The sequence below is a fragment of the Etheostoma cragini genome, chromosome 11 (genome assembly GCF_013103735.1).
Source record: "Etheostoma cragini isolate CJK2018 chromosome 11, CSU_Ecrag_1.0, whole genome shotgun sequence".
In the NCBI taxonomy this organism is placed as follows: domain Eukaryota; kingdom Metazoa; phylum Chordata; class Actinopteri; order Perciformes; family Percidae; genus Etheostoma; species Etheostoma cragini.
Window position 1 is genome coordinate 11,013,328 of NC_048417.1, and position 19,694 is coordinate 11,033,021.

Here is a 19,694-nt window from a genome sequence, read left to right on the forward strand (position 1 = left end):
AAAACTAAAGTTAAAAAAATGTAGTGGAGTAAAAAGTACAACATTTTCCATAGAAATGTGGAGAAGCATAAAAAGTGGGATGAAAAAGAAAAGAATCAAAATACAAGTATCTCAAATCTGTACTTATGTACAGTACTTGAGTAAATGTACTTAGGGAAGAGAAAGTCATAAGTCTACCTCGCAGTGCAATCAGGTATCAAGCCTTCATCTATAAACGAGAATAAAGAAGAGACAGTGACTGAATTATCCCAAGTCATTTATGTAAAAAGAAATTTGACAGGTCACAAAGTAGTGACGTCACCCTACTTAATGTACAATATAGCATCTCAAATAAACATTTCATGACAGACGGATATTAATAAACAATATGTACATTCAGAACATGACCCCTTCACGCATAATAAGTTAGCGCTATACAGTGATCTGATTATTCAAATGGAGAAACATTTTTAACTGTAGCGTACATGAAAACTCACAGAGTTAGACCATGAGGCCCTCAGACCAAAAGCTTATACACAAAGTCTGGGCAGCTGGTGGCAGAACAGGTTTCAAATGATGACAAAGACAAGAAGAGAGTAAAAACCCAGTAAGAAAAGAAGACTAAATATATGTGTATGTAGCCATTTTCATTTCTTCAAAATAAATTAACACATGTAAAAAGAAAAGTAGAGGACAGGGGGTGATCAGACTCTCTGAAAACATTCATTCAAGCTAAACAAGCTGTACGCATGTATCTCTTTCCCTGTCTTTTATTTACAGGGACAGTGGAATTACAAACTCCTGCCTGGGTGAACACAAAGACAACGGTCATCCACATATAATCACCAATCTTTCTCTACTCTTGCACACAAATAGATGCATTAACTGAGATCAGTCCCGCTGGCCTATTCACACATCTATTATATTACAAACACAGGGATCGTCTGTTCTTCATTACAAAAATATACAGATAAGTGTATGACTGAATTAAGCTCACTTTACTATACTGTGTCTGTGGTGTATTTATCTATCCAGTATTCTGTATATTCACTGCACAATTGCACCACAATTAAGTCTATGACATGTGCACATAAAAGATAATTGGTGCATGATTTAAAAAAAAAATATATGAAAAAATACAGCTTTCTCTGGAAGCCTGACAAAATTCTTTAAAAGTACCAATGTTGGCAATATAGCATGGATAGCCACATGATGCTAGCATCCGCAAGGGCCGTTTGGCGATGGCGGAAGTGATGAGTTCAGGGTTTGATGTCAGAGAAGCTTGTGTAGGTCTCACTGCAGCTGGACGAAGTGCTGAGGTTTCCAGAGCCACTGCATTCTGGTAGAAACGCACACATAAATTGAGGATTAATGTAGGTCAGGTGTAGTATTCTTGCTTAGCAACTATCTGCTCAAGGTTCGAGGTTCTTTATTCGTCATGTGCACAACAATAACAGTCGTTGGCAATGAAACTCTTAGGCCTCAGCCGCCTCTAACAATGCTTATTAAATAACTAACAAAATACACAATAAAAGGAAAATCTGAATCTAAGGCAAAAGAAAAAATAAAGTAAATAGTGTAAGTTAAGATAGGCTTAAATTTAACAAATAACATGAAGTAGTAAAATTATATAATAAACATTTTTGAGCAGACAGTATTCCAATAAATTAGACTGAATGTAACAAAGAAATTAATAATGAATATCTGCAAAATCTTACAATATTTATGCACAGAGGTATAAAATTTGTGTTCTTGTCTCAAACACTTAATTTGGGATTGTTTGTTTGAATACCTGAACTTGTGAGGGACTGGCAAGACTTGGACTTTTCAATGAGCGTGATAAGATTAGCAGCTGTGATCCAGCCCTCCTTAGAGCTGCTCAGGTTACGTACAAACCTGGATCTCACACACACACACACACACACAACCAAAAGTGCTGTTTTAGCAGTTCTACTATAATCTATTTTTTTTATTTTTCATTTGCAGAAGGAAGGCTGAACTCTCACCACTGTCCGTCATCCCCCTCTTTGACCAGCTGCACCATGTCTCCGCTCTTCATTGAGAGCTCCTGAGCCCCCATCTCATAGTCAGCCATCACTGTATATTTTCCGGCACACTGTTCAAAGTCCAGATAAGGAAACAGAAAAGGATACATGACTAAATTTAGAAAAATAAATTAAGTTAAGTCAAATTAATCCAGAGTTACATTAACATGTATGATAGTTCTGTGCTATGAAAGGACAAACCAATCAGATTTTGTCCCCACAATGTGATGAATACAAGTACAGGCAGGTTGACACGTCTGTAACACACAGTGACTCACCAGCTTCTTGCCGTTGTCGTCCTCTGGGTCAGAGTTAAGAGGATCCTCAGCACTGGAATAGCCGTCATGCTCCTCTGAGGCATCCAGTGACAGGGAGGCCTTGTTCCAGCCTGAGGACACGGACACGGACACACACGGACACACACACACACACACACACGGACACACACACACACACACACACGGACACACACACACACACACACACACACACACACACACACACACACACACACACACACACACACACACACACACACACACACACACACACACACACACACACACACACACACACACACACACACACACACACACACACACACACACAGACACACACTTTTAGTTTACAGCTACATTCATCTTCAGCTGCTGTTAAACATGTGTGTGACCTGCAGTGAGAGATCTACAAAGAGTGAAAAAGTGAGGAAGAACCACAAAAAGTTCTTTTGAACAGACAAGGAAGCACAGCTAATCCCATAAATCCCAGCATGACACAATCCGTTCCACAACTATTACAAAAAAACTTTGAGATTGGGGAGACTGGCATGCACCTTCATTAAAAAAAAAAAAATGACTCAAACAGAAAAAGTGTCAGGCAGAAATTCTTCCATATCAGTGTTTTTCTATAATTTCTGACCCTCCTGTTGTCCTAAGGTCAAATTTAACCCCTTTAAAGAATGTCTATCTGAAATATGGGGTTCTTTTTAACCAAATTACCACAAAAAACGGATTAGATTCCATCCAACTTTCTTTGCAAATACAATAGATCACTTTCGTGCCTGACTAAACTCATTTGTACGTTCCTCTGATCTTAACTATTAGTCAAAATTATTCATAATTTCTGCTTTTTTAACTCAAATATTAGATCTAATTCTATGAGGGTGAGGTTTATTGACCATGAATTCCAAAAACTAGTGTAAAACTAGTGGTAGTAAGTTGGTGTTCTGAAAAAGGGACGAAAATGTCAATTCGTTGTCCCTTTTTTTAACCCGGGAGGACAACACAAGGGTTAACTAAGCCTGAAAGCAGTGTGACGATGTGTAACAGCAAAGTAAAAACTGAGAAAGGTTATAAAGTTTAGGTTTATCGCGGTGAAACAGTGGGCCCAACACGGTGTACCTCTCCACTTTGTCTGTAAGAGACTAGGTGTGCTGAACCACCTGGCCCTGCTCAGGTGGAGAGGGGGAGGATGTGCATCTGAGGGACAGGAGGCAATAGAAACAAAGCTAATCACTCACCCTGCAGCAGCTCCCGCCAATGAAATGTATCATTGTTAGAGACTTAAGCTGTGCTCAGGCATCATGGATGAACAAGCAATCAGACAGGGAGAGTATGCAGTTATCGTTGAACAGACTAGCTACCTTTGAAGCCAAATGGCGTGGGGTCACTCTGGCGTTTCGTCTTGCGATCGGGGCTCGTCGGAGATCCTACTGTCAAGAAAGAAAAAGGAAGGACAAGGATGGTTGTTGAGGCAAGAAAGAAATCAAGACCAAATTATTGACATTCAAAAGGCAATTTGTGATGAGAAGCGCGTTTCCGTTATATGGTGAGCAGCAAAGGTTCAACTCTGCCTACAATGACACAGACATACGTAAACTGACAGCTGGATCATAAAGGCTAATTCTAAAGGAGGTGAGCACCTGCAAAAGGCACCTCAGCAACAAAGGTCTTCTTTGAAGAAGATATTTTGACATGTCAAAGCTGGAAAAGCCCCGGGGCAACTAACAAAATGAATGGTGGCTCAATTCCATTTAGTTGCTTCAGTTTCAGTGTCCTGGTATTTTGCACGCCGTCTTACTGTTACACTGTAATGGCTTACTGGGGCACTTTAACACAACAGAAACATTGTTAATGTTTTTAGTAACACCGTTGCTTTTTCTACTATGACACGTAAAAGCTGAGAGAGAGAGGCATTTTACTGGATTGAAAAAAACTAGGGTCTAGAGCTGTGTGATACCTGAAGACAGGAAGATCATCATGGATGGTATTGTATAACTTTTATCATCAGTGGCCGAGGGCTCTGTGTAGGGAAGCATGCAGTATTTGACCTACTGATGAAATGTCTTAGAAGTATATTATATCTCTGTCCATGTTGTTACAGTAGGTCAACTTACTTGTCATATTTAGATGAGAAGATAGATGCCACTCTTATGTATGTACAGTAAAATTGAAGCTACCACTAGCAGCTGTTAGCTTAGCTTAGCATAATGTCTGGAATCAGACTCTGTCAAAAATCTGCTTACCAGCCCAGCAACATCTAAGCAGCTAACACGTCATTTCTGGTTTGTTTAATCTGTACAAAATCCAAAAGTGTAAAAACAACAAACTGTGGTTTTACGGGGCAATATGAGCCAGACTATTGCTTGTCAAAGATCAGTAACTATTGTCACTATAGAGCCATGACAGTGGTAGCCAACTTATAAATCTAACTTTAGGCAAGACAGCAAATTAGTGATTTTCCAAAATGTCTATTCTTTAAATGACTCAACAAAAGTCAATGATTTTGACTTACTGGAAATACACTATTTAATTTCACAAATGCAGAAGATGATGTGATATGTTGCATATGAAATTGAATGAATGTCCTGCAGTTACCTTTCTGAGCTTTGAGGTTACTGAAGCCCTGTAAAGTAAAGCGCTTTTTAGCCACAGCAGCTCTGTCTGAGGTAGGGCTTGTCACAGCCTCATCTGACCCAGAAAATGAGGCGGGACAGACAAAAAGAACAAAGGAAGAAGGAATGAAGGGTAAGTTAAACAAGTATAGAGGAAGAAAAGGAATTAAGGGGGTAGAAGTTATATGATTTAGTGGAAAAGACAGGGGTTAATCACACAATACACTAAGTGTACTGTAGTTTGTACAATACATGTACTAAGAATGCTCAGGACAGATTTGTTAAAAACTTTAAATACGTAAAGTGTTCATCTGTCTGACTGGAAGTCTTCTAGTCTCCCTACTCACCTCTTCCTGTTGGCTTTGGAAAAGAAGAGGAGTTGGCATCAGGATTGCAGGGCTCAGGTTTCTTCTCCTCTCCCCTCTTTAAGCTCTCCTTACTAGACTTTAATGGACTATGGGTGGACAAATGCAGAGAATAAGATGCTTCAACAGACAGATTTCTCCTGGTGGGGTGGGTGTGTGTGTGTGTGTGTGTGTGGGGGGGGGGGGGGGGGGGGGGGGGGGGGGGGGGGGGGGGGGGGGGGGGGGGGGGGGGGGGGGGGGGGGGGGGGGGGGGGGGGGGGGGGGGGGGGGGGGTACTGTACAGACTGTACAGACTTACCTTAGGCTGGGCCCAGAAGGGAACTGGGAAACCTGATCTGGTGCCCTCTGCTGGCTGGCTTTTGAAACAGAGAGGGAGAACAACCACTTCAAAAACACAAATGATGAAACATTTTTGAAATAAAACTTCTTTCATAATCATTACTGATAAGAATAGTACTGTTTTTCATTGACTGGTTAAACATGGATATCAGTATTAACATGACATTTAGTAATAGATTTTAAAGAACATCCTCGCTTTGTACCTCTGCACGCTTCCAGCTGGGTTGTCAGAACCTTCCTGATCTCATTTACCCAAGCAGTTTTTACTTCAGCAGTTTGCGCCTGAAACAAGGTTAAAAACCTATAAAAAATCTCAGTGTAAACTGTATTATGCTTACCACTGTTACCTCGCGGTAGATATCCATATGCATGCCTTTTGCTCAGTACATTGTTCATGAGTAAGTTCATCATTATATTGTATTTTTCTAATTGTCAACAACTTCCATGAAAGAAAACTAAAAAAACAGCGATGTGCATCCCTCAAAAAAAGGCTAAATTTTCTAAAACAGCTAGGCACTCAAAATACACAGTTGTTTGAGCAAACATTGCTAAAACAACTCAAAATTTTGCATTTGTTGGTCTTCATTTTTAGCTTCATATTACTATAAGTGCAAGTGAGATTTTACAGGATATAGATGAAGGATCGACTGATCTCTATGGCACAGAACAATCAGGCTTTGAATACAAACAACAACAATGCAAACAACTTAGTTGGATCAATGTCATTGGTTTTGTTGACAATGACAAAAAATGTAGAATATCAACAGATTTAACTTATATGTGTTATTATACCTGAACAATATAAACCTCTTCTCTGGAGTTGCACCAGATTTCAAACTTCTTGTTGTCTCCCTTTGCGTTCTCAGTAATGCCAACAGCACTCATCTGTTAAAAGATATCAAAATAGAAATGTATTTTATAAATAAAAATAGTAGACGGCAGTATTGGAGACAAACACTGCAAACTTCTCAACATTGCAACTATGGAGGTGCTCACATTCAGAGATTGTTTGAAGCTGTATGAGGGAGCTTTCTCGTAGCCTTCCCCGTTCTCCTCCCTCCTCTTGCAGAAGAGCAGGGCTTTCTCGTGGAGGAAGAGGTGCCTCTGCATGGGCTTGAAACGGGCCAGGTCCTTAACTTTGGCATGACCTTTCTTGTGTTCCGTCCACACGCTGAATGAGCCCTGCATCAGCAGCTTACCCAGTTCACTCATGTTACCCTGAGAAAAGAAAGAGTTAAAGATGCTGTTAGATGGCGCCAGTCGACCACATGCTGCTTTTGTTCTATAATGCCTCATTTTATATCAAAAACAACTCAATCTCTGTCCCACTAATGCCACTCTTTTCTGTCTAGTCTCTGTGATGTGACATATGCCAGTTTTCATCTGAAATGTCTGCATTCTGACCTGAAAAATGTGTGTATCCAATGTGCTAGATGCTGCTAGCCCAGGACATTACACTGAAACCTCACCACGAATGTTCAGCATGTCTCTGTCTATTTTACGTCAGTGACCTATAAAAAAAGTGTCTGCTCTGTGATTCATAAAAGCCTGCGTCCTGTTAAACGTCTAACCTCATATCCTGTAATGGCGATCAGGTGCATGGAGTCATTGACAGCCTTGAGGATGCCCAAGATGGCAGTCAGCGCCTCCTGCAGGTCATCGGCCCCCTCACAGCTCTTGCTGTACTTCAGCATTTCCTGTGGGCAGAAAGACAATAAACATGACTGAAGACCAAAAATTCTACTCAAAAGACATGAGATAGTATCATACCTTCAGTAGCAGCTGGTATTTGGTAATCCTCTGAACAGGCTTCAGCAAGTAGGAATCTAAGCCCAGTTTATGCTCCAACTTCTTTTGACACTCCTGGTGGGAATAACAAATAATTGTGTCAAATAAAACACAGTAAATATGTATTTAACAACTTAATAGCTTCTGACTGTGTTCACCTGGAAGAAGGCACAGTCTGAGCACTGCCTCCAAAGGCTTTCAGAGCGAGGCTTGTTGTGACAGTACTTCTCATAAATCTGCAGCTCTGTCATCTAGAGGATGGCAGTGAAAACAATTTAGATTCAAGAAATGGTTTCATTAGCACAGTTGGATTCACATGTCTGGGCTGAAAATCTCATCATTCACTCACCCTCTCTAGAAAACACCTTCCAACCAACTCTGGGCAGTCGGTGTACTGCTCCAACTCCCTCAGAAAGGTCCTGGAAACATGAAATCATGTTAGTGATGAAAGAAATAGATCTTTGGGGGACTAACAACAGCTCAGTATCATCAATGACAGGCAAACATCGCTTCTTCACCTCTCGTGGAAGTGGTAGATTTCTGACATGTTGCCAAACAGAACCTCCTTTTTGTTCTGCAAAGGAGCAGGGATGAGATGAGCCATTGCTGCATTGTCCATCTCAGAAGCATATCCCTGCAACACACAAAAAAAACATGAAACTCTAGACACAAGTAAAAGACAGAAGAATACACATTTCGTGGAGTTAATAAACACCTGCAATACACAGAGCAGCTCCTCCACGTAGGCTCTCTCAGTTTCCAGCAGCTCGTTCATAACATGCCTGCAGACAAGGACAGAATTAAGAGTGAGACGAAGAGAAGGGCAAAACAACAGAGAGATCGAATTAAGGATGAGATTCAGAAAAAGATAGATGCACAATTCTGTAGATAGTAAGATAACCGTTTTGACACAGTCCATCTGCTATGTGATTTGATTACAGATGAAAGAGCGACGGCTGATCCCTCACCTCCTAAGCACCGCCAGGTTCTCCTCCTCCTCCGACAGAGAGGCATGTCTGCTGTTACTGTCTCCGTTCTGCAGTTGGCCGTTTCCCTGGGAAGAAAAACCCCCCGTGATAAGGGACAGACAATACAAACTTCCGAGACAGACAGCATGCAGACACAAACAGAGTCGTGACAATGCTCTACACTCACTTTCTCACAGTTGTTCCCACAGTCTGTATCTGAGCACTTTTTGTCCTGCTGTGGTCTGTGTGCTGTGGAACGGTACGAGGAAAAACAGTCAGAATAAATGTAGGGAAATAAAGAAATGTTGCATCCATCTACTGATATATTGTTGTAGATTGACTGATTGATAGATATTTTTATTCATGTGTCATGCCACTAAGTGGCCCATCCCACACAGAATTACATGACACAATAAAATAGTAGATAATTTCACAGCTTTCAGTCCATTGTGCATACACAAAACATTCTCTACTTTGCACAAAACAAAGAACAAATAAAAACTATTACAGCAGCCACTACAAGTAGATTATCTAAGCAAGTTTTAGTTAGTTTAGTCAACACTATTTGAGGCGTAACATGCTTGCTAGTCTATGTATAACGCAGAATTAGAGCATACCAGTTAGGAAACGTAAATTAAGAAATGATGATTGAACCTTTTTTTGTTTTATTAGAAATTACAGGGATGTGATAGATCTAGTACCTGATATGTTTATTAAAATGACATGGTTTTAGAGTGACATACAATGTTTTCTATTAAAGTAAATATCAAATTACAGTTTAAAAGAATATTAATATTACCTATGAATAAAAAGTAGAGTCTGCAAGATTAAGTACAGCCCTTGTTGCACTGAGGCTTTAGTGTGCTGATAGAGAACTATAAATTTAAGAATTTATTCTAATCTCATATTGTTCATGACGTAGCTACAAATTCAAAGCATTCAAATTATTTCTGCTGCCTTTTCAGTCAGCAACAGCAAATCTTGATGAAGTTTATTTAAAACAAATGAGATAAAGTGTAGAAAAGTGTCTTGAAGTTTACAATATACATCATGCTGCCAATACATTATCTGCAAAATGCAAAAGGGGACCTCAAGAAAGTCTCATCTGATACAAAGAAACAGACATTAAAATAAAGGGTTTTCCAATAAAGTGTTGCCTCATTTAAATTTGTGTTTAATGTATTGGTGAAATTATGTTGATACAAGCTTTTTACTGAAGCTGTTCACAGGAGTTCATCTTCTCATACAGGAAAATAAAGACCATAACAGCCCTCATGACTGTGTTGTGTTTTCTTTTAAAACTATAAAACACAGAACAAAAGCCATCCCTTATTGTATATGCTTATAGTTGCTAAGACATAACTAACATTCCTAAAGTGCCTGTCCCTCAGTTATGTCTGTGTTATTAGTGCCTACAATGAAGGTTTCTAAAATGTAGCTTCCATGTTGTTTGACAGGTAAGGTACAGTACACGCCATTAGTGATGCCCACTTTATCCAGCTACTTTATCAAGTGTTAAAGGGATGTTGAAGTCTAAAGGTGGGGTCTAATAATGTACATTTAAGTGATTTACATCATGCAAATAGCATTGGGGCCATGCAAAGAATGAAGGCTCTGCAATCTGTGAAATAAATGGACTAGGTGTGGATGTGTGGAGACTAACCGGGCGAGCTGACAGGGGATTTGATGAAGGCTTCAGGTCGGGGGGCTACAGGCTGCACCGGCCTAGTCTGTTTGGCTGCTAGCTTCTTCAGGCTTACCCTCCTCTTGTCAAACATCTCCTGCATGGACGACTGCTTTTGGAAAACCTTCTCCACTTGGTCCTGATACACAAGAAGTTTAGAGGAGTGTCAATACTTGAGTATTTTTTTCCGTCATTAGAAATGAACATAAACGTGTGTTGTCAAGCATTATTTTAATTTTAAGACATACAATAAACAAACTTACATCTGTAATAGATGTTTGTGATAGCTTTGCAGTACAAAACATCCTCTTGGTTGCTATTTTCCCAGCAAAACTAATGTCATGATTAAGACAGTTTCTCATGTCATCTAATCAGATAACTGAAAGAGCAATGGAAATTACTTGCACAAAATGTTCATCCTCTTCTGTGTAGCAATAGATTAAACTAACAGACATAACATCTTCTTTGTGAAAGAAAACATTGCTTTTTGCTTTGTTTTGTTTTGTTTTTGAAAATGTGGTCAAACATTTTGATAAACTAGCATCAATTATATCACAATGTTGTGAGTAAGTGGGTGAGTGGTAACACATTACTTGAAGGTATCTACATAATAGTCACATGACACGGTCATAACATTAAACATTAGGTTTTGTCATGACAAGTTATGGTTGGGGTTTATGTGTCATGACTCTGTTATGACAGTGTCATGTGTTCACTTCATGTCACTCTTATGATACATAAACCCTAACAATAACTTGGTATGATAAAACCTAATGCCACTTACTAAAAAAAGGGTTATGTCATAAACGTTTATGACCGTTTATAATGTTTGCCGACATGTTCATGACAGTGTTGTGTCCCGTCACTATGTAGATACTTCAAAGTAAAGTGTAAACAAAATTGTTAACAAAAGTCTGGACATTGGTCATATCAGTTTTTGATAAATGCCCCAAATTGTCACATACACACATGTATTAATTGTCACATTCAGTTTGACACTGACATACTAATGTTTGAAAATGCAACGCATTTATTCTTTGTTTGGTCGTCTTACTCTGAACTGCTGGTTGAGCACCGTCTCATAATCTCTCCAGATGGTACTGAGGTCAGTCAGTTGGTTCTGGCCTGAGTTATCCAGGTAACGCTCCAGCTCCTTAAGGGCTAACTCCGCCCCCTCATGTGATTGACACTTGTCTACTGGCTGAGACGCAAGCAGGTATATACCATCATCGACCCATTTAGAAGCCTGAGGAGGACAGCAGAGGAGAAAGAATCTGTAAAAACAACAACAACAACACACACACAAGACAAAGCAACTACACCAGGAGTGTGTGGTCTTCTTACTCTCTCCAAACAGTGGTGCAGCTCCAAGGCTTTGAGGAGGTGGTCTTTCTTGGCCTTCAGGTTGCTGCTCACATCCTCAGTGATTGCTCTGAGCTCGCTGCACTTGGGCTGAAGGGAATCTTCAGCATAGTGGGAATTCTGGATCAGGTCATCCCCCTCACGGGCCAACAACGAGACTCTGTTCAGCACCTCCTGTAGATCAATGTGGAGGCATACTTGTTAAGTATTCCTTCTAACAATAAATCGTTTCCTTGTTGTTTAAAGATAATTTTTCGGGCATTTCAGACCTTTATTTTTTATCCAGATGAGGGTTAAACCTTTAAACATATTTTCCAATCAAATTTAGATTGTATGGCCTTGGCAGAGCAATGCACTGTGTGTTTGAAAATTATAATGAAATTAAATAATGCTCATTTAGACCTTTTTCAAGAAAGTAATATGTAGGTACTGTATGTATTATGATTTTATGAATATGATTATAATAAACACATTATTTTGTAACACTGACTGGCTCACTGAGGTCTGTTTTATCCCACCAAAAACAAACCCACCCCATTTTAAAAGATATTACTCATCTATTCATGCCTGGTTAAACAAAGCTTTAATTGTTAGGGGTGGGGTATTACTTACACACACTCTCTCCTCATAGGTGGTGAGTTCACACAGGATATGGTCAGCATGGGCCGGGCTGATCCCCACTTCAGAGAAGGTTGCAAGTTTCTCAGACACTTCATCCAGCAGAGCCCTCACCTGCAGCAGAAATACCACAGTCAGTTTTCAGGTTTAACAGGGATCATGTGGTCTCTGTTAAAGTCTTGTATGGACAATTTCACCTAAGCTAACAGGCTCCAGCTCACCTCTCTGTATTTGTGCTCAAAGTGGCGCAGTTGGAGACACTGCTCCAGTTTGGTTTGATGCCTCAACCAGAACTCATCAAAAGCCCTTTCTGTCTCATCTAGCTGAGACAAAAGTCTGAAAGAAGTGCAAAGAAAGAGATGGGGACAGCAAGAGATAGAGATGGATTGTTAAAAAAAAAAACACACAGAGGAGACCAAAAGCATTGAATAGGGAAATGAATAGACCAGAACAAGCAGTGGAATTCTGACTGAGGTATTTGGACATATTTTCTGTGTGTGTGTGTGTGTGCGCGCGTGTGCGTGTGAGTGAATGTTATGTAGAGCTAATGTCTGTTGACATGGGATTCAGGGCCCTCAGTTTTCCTTAAAAAAGTGTGCACTGAGCACACCTTGCCAACTATTATTACACTCTACTGAAGGCAGAGCTGAGACAGCTGTGAACAAATTATCTGGTCATCAACAACAACAAACAAAGTCTGCTGGCTTAAATCTTTTGTACATGGATCAATCAGAGCAAAAACAATAACAGCACGATTTCTCAGGCGCTGACACTCGACTAAAATTACTACAGTGTGTATCTTAAATTGTTAGTAATGTTATCTAATAGTTAGAGACAGAGTCAATGATCAGCTTGTTCATATATATATCTATATTACCCATCAAAAATGACAAAAGTATATTTCAAAGTCACAAATCTTATTAAATTAAAATTATCAAAATTAACAAGTTATTTGTAATTGAGAAAAGTAAACAAACACATTAAGAAGCTGTAATGTGAAAATGTTTGGTAAATTAAATAAATGGTTGAAAGAATATTTCATTGCCATGATAAATTACAAAATGACAAATTATTTGACTATTTTCTTTCAACTGTTTTAATAATTCACTTATCTCTTAAGCATAAAATAATAAACAAAACATGCTGCAACATCAGTTTTCTGAGAGTCACTACTCAATAGTTTTAATAGTGCCAACAGTAACCCAAATACAGTGTTACTGTAACCATAATCATTTTCAATTGAAATGTATACTACTGTATACAGAACCAGATGTGTTAAACAGCTGAAACATTATCTCTTTCATCTATCTTGTTATTTTATGCCATTGGTAGTCTGGATTATTTGTTCTCTAACATAATTACAACACAGTCTGGTGTTTACTAGCCGTCCTGCAGCTTTATTATCTCTAGTGGTTCTAACCTTTGCACTGTAGCCAGGTTCTCCAGTTCATCCTGGTTCATGTTGTGGTCGGGGTCTCGCAACACAGGCTCGTTGATGCTCTCCAGCAGCCTGCTGCCCTGACCCAGAGCCACCAGCAGATCCTCCTACAGGCATACATGGACAGATTGGGTGATATAATCCAAATACATATCATACTAATACTGTACATATACCTAGTATACTCTGTGTGTGTGTGTGTTTGTGTGTGTGTATGTGTATATGTTATACGTATATATAAAACAATGTACTATGTGTGTATGTGTATTTTAATGCTGTTACCTTCATTTTGTTTTTCTTGTCGGTGTGGGTGCTCAGCAGGATGGTTGTGGCCTGTATTTCATTAGGAAGTTTCGTTTCAGCCAGCTCAGTCCCAAACGACTGCAGGGTCTGTGCAGTTTTCTTTACCATCAATGCGAAGCCTTCAATAGCCTGATGCATGCAAGCCACAACAGAGATTGTCATCATGCAATGCTCATAATGTGATCAAGAAAAAACAACGATTTGCAGTGACTTCATTTTTTAGATTCAGTGGATTCTGATGTAGTATACTTTGTAGGAGTTTTTTCTACAGTAGTTTGTTCTTGATTTTATAAGACATAATTAATGGAGGGTTTAATTCTTAAGTATTGGCCATGTTTTGATGATATAATTATCATGTATTAACTTTTATTACACTATAGTATGTTGACATATATGCAAGACACAGACATATTAGGGTAGGTTAAGCATCTCAAATTTAACTTATTAGTCTTTACCTTTTACATGTACTTTTTCACAGTATGCATTCATTTATGTCACTCATAAAGTACCTTGTAATGTGAAAGAGCGTTATGTTTTCTATGCTGACCACTAAGGTGGTGTACAGTGTACATACAGTGCGGTGAGAGATCCACTTCTCATGGCAGTACTCCTGCGTTCCTCCGAGTTCCTGGGTTAGCTGGGAGCGGTCAATGTAGGAGTGCAGCTCCGTTATTGAGCTCAGCATGATCACCTGAAACCAAAACACATGAAACTATTATACACAAAGATAATAATCATATTAACTAGCATTTTATGTACTTTTATGAACATTCTATTAAAATACAAGTCACCGAAGCAGTGTTTCCAGAGGTAACAGGAGTGACTGTACGCACCGGCACCTTCATCTTGAACTCATCCTTGTTGAACTTGAAGAGGATGTCAGAGAGAGTACGCTGCAGGAGGGCTGTGGGCCTCAGAATCAGAACCAGCTGGAGGTTCCCCGGAAAGGAGCCCTGAAAAGAGAGATTGGATGAAAATGTTAATTATTTAACCGAGCAGACAGAATCCTCTGTCCTGAGTCCATTTTACATCACGTTTCTGTAGGACAGGCTCTGTTCTTTCTGCTTAAAGTCTGCACGTCCTATAAATTATTCCCTGCTCTGGTATCCCATGTAAAAAAATCTCGCTCAAAACGCATTAAAGCAAGTACGTGGAGTGTGTAGAGTCCAAGAGAATGGAAAATATGTGGGAGATGTGACACCCTCCTGTAGCAGGGACATCAATCTTTATGTCCCACGGGAGGTTTCTGCCTCAATGATGAGGTAGATGGAGTCGCCACCAACTCACACATGTTTGCGGGCGCACATATAAAGATATCCTAACTAAGCAAAAAAAAAAATGGTTTGTTAGATACTTTCTGAACATCCTCCTCATATTTATCATGCTATGTAGATACCACACGCTCAGCTCAGCCCAGCCAATATAACCAAAAACTGCCAATTAAAATGTCATGATTGACACATAGTGACAGATTAAGTACTGCTGGGAATACAGTTGGATGATGGTTGAGGGTGGACACTGATCTTCCCTCTTGAGGCAATGCAGTTGTTAATGCTACTTTAATTAGCTAATGACCTAAACGGCTGCGTCATACTATTGGCCTCCCTTCCCGAGTGAGTTTGGGAATGCTGCTCCAAGCAGAAATGACAATGAATGCATTGTTAATAAAAACCACGTGGGATAGGCACTGTTAATGGAATTAATAAATCAATTCAGTGTTTGTCCTTGCTTACCTGCCAAAACCAGGAGGGGCAATGTGAAAATGGTCAGGCAAACGTATTTAATTTGCTTAATGTCACCAAAACCCATGAAAAGATCCTAATTAAAAACTGATACAATTAATCCTACCGACAAGTATTTCCTTTTTGGCCAAAGCCTGATATATCTTATTCTTTGGGCCATATAGCTCTGTCCAAAAACTATTTAACAAAAAACCTTAATGAGAACACCTTTTCACTGGGTAATATGTCCCTCTATTACTTAAAAATTGGCAGTGTAGTTTATTCTCCATCACACAAACATCCAGGTACCATGAAGCCTCACTCTGCAGCTTTAAATAGTCTCCAAGTAATGCAAAAATTTGAGTTTTTGAGTAATGCTTGCTAAAAACTACACTGCCCTGCTGTTTTAGAAAAATATTTAGCCTTAAAATATGAAACTATGTATGCATGACCAAAGATTTACATAGTTAGAAAGAATGAATGCACAAAAGAGATGCACTAAGGCATTGGTGAATTTTCATCGTTTCATTGGTTTTGTTGTCTCCAACCTTTGCATGTATATTGCAGCTTCTAACCATTCAACTGTGCTGCTTGGATATGTGGTCGCTGGCAGTCATGGTCATGGTCTACTACTTGATCTTGTTACACACACAAAGCCTTTGAAGAAAAGCCAGACATATGACAAGGGAGGAGAAAGGAGGGTTTGCTTTGGGGACTGACAGTATCTCTGCAGACTTAATTAGGACCAGTCTATACACACACTTTCTGTCTGTCATCAGATCAAACTAAACCATACACCGTGACGGGCAGTTTTTTCTTGAAACACACTGACCCACAAATAACACAAGTACATATATACAAAAGTGTGCTCATTAACATAGACACACAAAAAGACAAAGGGAATCTTTAGACAGGATGAACATGTCCTCATGTTTTTCGCTCGCACACACAGGCACAAACCCTCATAACATGTACACACTGAAAAAGCTTGCTGAGTGAATACATCCCAGCATGCATTGGATATAATGTGACTTTGCCAATGAACTAGTCTCCACTAAAAAAAACATACAATATAAGCAGCTTGAAAAGTGCCAGTTTTCAACATCATCCAATTAGCCGCCTGGCCGTATCACCCCAAACAGGACATTATTGCAGGGATGACTGAAGTATTACCAGCCTGTCAGTCTTTAAAAGTCCCCCTTGTGGAAATAATAAAGCTTGATTTAATTTGAAATGAGCAATGTGGTCTCCAGTGTCTCTTGAGACCACGCGTGGGGATATTTATCCCTCATTCTCTCTGAGACATTTCATCTTTTCCTACATCCCTCTCTTTGTTGAGTTATCACTTGGCTGTCTTTGGTTAATGGTACTGTAGACCTGTAAGGATCTGTTCAACACTAACGATCCTCTGTTACCTGTACAACAATAAACATTTCTGTACTAGACTTGCAGGGAATAGAAGCTGAATGTGGATATGAATGAAGCTGAAAAATTGTTAAAAACTGACTAATTAAACATGAATCATGGTGCTAGTCAACTACCCATTATTTTAGCCCAAAAAAGCAATATGCTGGGAGATTGTGTGAGGGGGGGGGGTGATTCTCACCCACACACATGTATTAGGAGAGCTGCCAGTGTTTTATCCCCTTTTTTTTATCCCCTATGAAGCACAGATGAACAGATACCATACCAGCTCCCAGGGGAGAAGACTGAAACAATTGGAATGAACAAAAGAGAGCAGAACCCGGATAACTTCTAAAGCTCTACCACTGAATTTTGTTCAGAAAGATACATTTCATGACTAGTATCAGTCCTCAAAAAAGGTAGAATGAATCATCAAGTAGAAATGAAAGAGTTGATAGGAATATAAGTTATGTGGTAAGGACAACTGTTTCTATTCCTGCAGGAGCATGCGGCAACTGATTACAGTGCACAAAACTGGAAATATGACTCAAACTATGTCTCTTGAAGGTCATAATATGAAGCAGAGATGATAAGTGGGACATTTCAATAAATGAGTCAACAAAACATGATGTCCTCCTGTCAGCATGTGGCACCTTATTTGTCCCTGAGGCTTTGGAAACACATGGCAGGCTGTGATGAGATGGACTTTAAGGATGAGGTTGGCTCATATCAACCCCCCAAGGGTGGTAGTGATATTAGTGGTGGAGCTGCGAGACAGAGAGATGGGGATGCTCTGACACCTTTCTTTGACCTAACAAACCTCCTCCCCCGTATGGGTGATGGTGCAAGGCCAGTGCCTCTTGAACCTGGGTCCTCCTATTTAAACAGTTGATTAAAAGGGCTGTTTCTCTACCACACAGACACAAAGACATTAACCACACAGACAGGAAGTAAGTGCACGGCCACATACATTCACAAAGGGCAACTTACTGCGATACGAAGCAGGGTCCCTTTCACGGCTGCCCATCGGTCTTGCCGGCGATCGATGACCAAGATGAAACCCACGCCCGTTGAAGACAAACTGCAACAAATTCACCACAAATGAAACAGTTGTCTATTACAACAGCACAGTGACAACACAGTAAATGGTGAGAGGATTTTTACCTCACAATGACAAAAAAGTATTAAATAAATCACTGCAGCATAGACTGAAGGGCCATAGACACAATATATATATATGCATACATACATACATACATACATATACACACACACACACACTCTCTTAAGGACTGAAAACACAAGAGCTCAAAGAGGAACAAACACAAAGACATAAACCATACAGAAAGTTTTCTGTCGCCGTGTGAACAGTGAGACAGTAGAAAACCTCAGTGCTTGTTCCCAGCTCGTTGTTTTGTTAGACTGCTCTTTATCTTCTTAGACAGCTGGTGCAGTCCATAAAAGGATAGGCTGGAAGTACCTCCAGATTTCTTGGCCATCAGCCCCCAGTTCTCACTGTGCCCCCCTCCCCCTGCCGTCCTCTCTGATCCCAGAAGAGTGGAGGGCTGTATGGTTTACACAGCACCAACAGCACTAACAATCAATAACAACCGCCTATGCATACTTAAAAACATGTTACACCCACTGCGTAGGTGCACATGAACACCTCAGCACTGTCAGAACAGTTCATGGAGAATCATAACTGTAATCCTTAAGCAATAGTTTTCGTGTCCGCCATGCTGCACACACAGTTTGGCAGCAGATAAAGAGCAGTCCTTGTTTTGGAAAATAAAGCCAAACAAAAGCACAGGAGATGATGAGGTCCTTTAGATGTAGATCCTAGTGTGCTGTGCTGTTTGAATGGGAGGAAACAAAACGCTCCAGACCACCACAGCGTCCGGCCTGCCCCCCCTGCACTGCATCTATCAGCCTTCCAATGAGACACTGGGAGCCGCTGAGAAACAAGCCTATCACAGGATGGCTACAACGTGATGAGCAGCTCTAGTAGCCAGTCCGCAGATCTCTAGAGATGTGTGTGTGTGTGTGTGTGTTTGTGTGTGTGTAACATTTACATTCATAGGGGCACATAATTTCCCTCCCCTTTTCATCCTTTTTCTTGCACTCAGTCATCCACAGACTCTCACAGCCATAAACAGCTTAACATCCCAGCCGTGGAGGAGGAGGAGGAGGAGGAGGAGGAGGAGAGCAGGCGAGTGGGACAAGAGCTTTTACTGCCTCCGAGACATTAACGGCTGCTGTGATGGGAGGAGGTTTCTGGTGAACATAGCATCTAAGCCTGAAATAAATAAATCTGAAGAACAGGATGAAATGACTCCCTGTCCCATTCTGTTGTGTGTGTCAGATCACTAGCTACTGATGGTGTCCCATTTGATTTTCAATATATGTCAAATTATTCAATAACATTGGTTTACTCAGCTTTGTCCGTTTTATTGCCGGCTTTAATTTTTATTGGTACAATGGGTATAGATGAGGCCATGACACATTTACACTGATGTCTTTTAAAGGTCAGGTTGATTAAGTGCACCACACCCTATACATAACAAATAATCAAGTTTTTGGATTCTAAGTTCTAAAAGGAAGGATTTTGAAAATGTATGAACATGTAAATGGGCAAATGGACATTTTAAATCATGTAATGCTTTGTATAGTTTTTGTGTTGTAAGCAGACAGTGTCTTGAATATAAATTGTTTAGTTCAAATATTCCTAGAAACCTCCGGTGATGTTGATAGGGCACATGCATGAGTGTTCTAATTATAATTGGATTC

The 19,694-nt window shown here is 40.0% G+C and overlaps 1 protein-coding gene across 12 annotated transcripts in view; it reads right to left on the minus strand.

The window, feature by feature from the left end:
* Positions 1-239: 239 nt before the first annotated feature.
* Positions 240-19,694, minus strand: part of mcf2lb (mcf.2 cell line derived transforming sequence-like b) — a 41,647-nt gene continuing 22,192 nt past the window's right edge. For 4 of the 12 annotated variants that reach the window (XM_034885420.1, XM_034885417.1, XM_034885421.1 and 1 more), the window contains exons 4-34: positions 17,898-17,988; positions 14,616-14,735; positions 14,357-14,473; positions 13,762-13,911; positions 13,462-13,586; positions 12,263-12,377; positions 12,036-12,155; positions 11,406-11,597; positions 11,116-11,307; positions 10,041-10,200; positions 8,565-8,626; positions 8,378-8,463; positions 8,125-8,191; positions 7,928-8,043; positions 7,759-7,828; positions 7,568-7,660; positions 7,392-7,484; positions 7,193-7,318; positions 6,618-6,839; positions 6,414-6,506; positions 5,825-5,903; positions 5,581-5,638; positions 5,265-5,371; positions 4,901-4,993; positions 4,263-4,325; positions 3,667-3,732; positions 3,425-3,502; positions 2,303-2,412; positions 1,986-2,095; positions 1,772-1,875; positions 240-1,318 (exon numbers count right to left, since the gene is read on the minus strand). In XM_034885420.1, the coding sequence (XP_034741311.1) occupies positions 1,239-1,318; positions 1,772-1,875; positions 1,986-2,095; positions 2,303-2,412; positions 3,425-3,502; positions 3,667-3,732; positions 4,263-4,325; positions 4,901-4,993; positions 5,265-5,371; positions 5,581-5,638; positions 5,825-5,903; positions 6,414-6,506; positions 6,618-6,839; positions 7,193-7,318; positions 7,392-7,484; positions 7,568-7,660; positions 7,759-7,828; positions 7,928-8,043; positions 8,125-8,191; positions 8,378-8,463; positions 8,565-8,626; positions 10,041-10,200; positions 11,116-11,307; positions 11,406-11,597; positions 12,036-12,155; positions 12,263-12,377; positions 13,462-13,586; positions 13,762-13,911; positions 14,357-14,473; positions 14,616-14,735; positions 17,898-17,988 (3,358 nt within the window). In that variant the 3' untranslated portion in view covers positions 240-1,238. Of the gene's footprint in view, positions 1,319-1,771; positions 1,876-1,985; positions 2,096-2,302; positions 2,413-3,424; positions 3,503-3,666; positions 3,733-4,262; positions 4,326-4,900; positions 4,994-5,264; positions 5,372-5,580; positions 5,639-5,824; positions 5,904-6,413; positions 6,507-6,617; positions 6,840-7,192; positions 7,319-7,391; positions 7,485-7,567; positions 7,661-7,758; positions 7,829-7,927; positions 8,044-8,124; positions 8,192-8,377; positions 8,464-8,564; positions 8,627-10,040; positions 10,201-11,115; positions 11,308-11,405; positions 11,598-12,035; positions 12,156-12,262; positions 12,378-13,461; positions 13,587-13,761; positions 13,912-14,356; positions 14,474-14,615; positions 14,736-17,897; positions 17,989-18,250; positions 18,783-19,694 lie in introns of those variants that run through there. The other 8 variants (XM_034885423.1, XM_034885418.1, XM_034885428.1 and 5 more) reach the window with 7 other exon arrangements.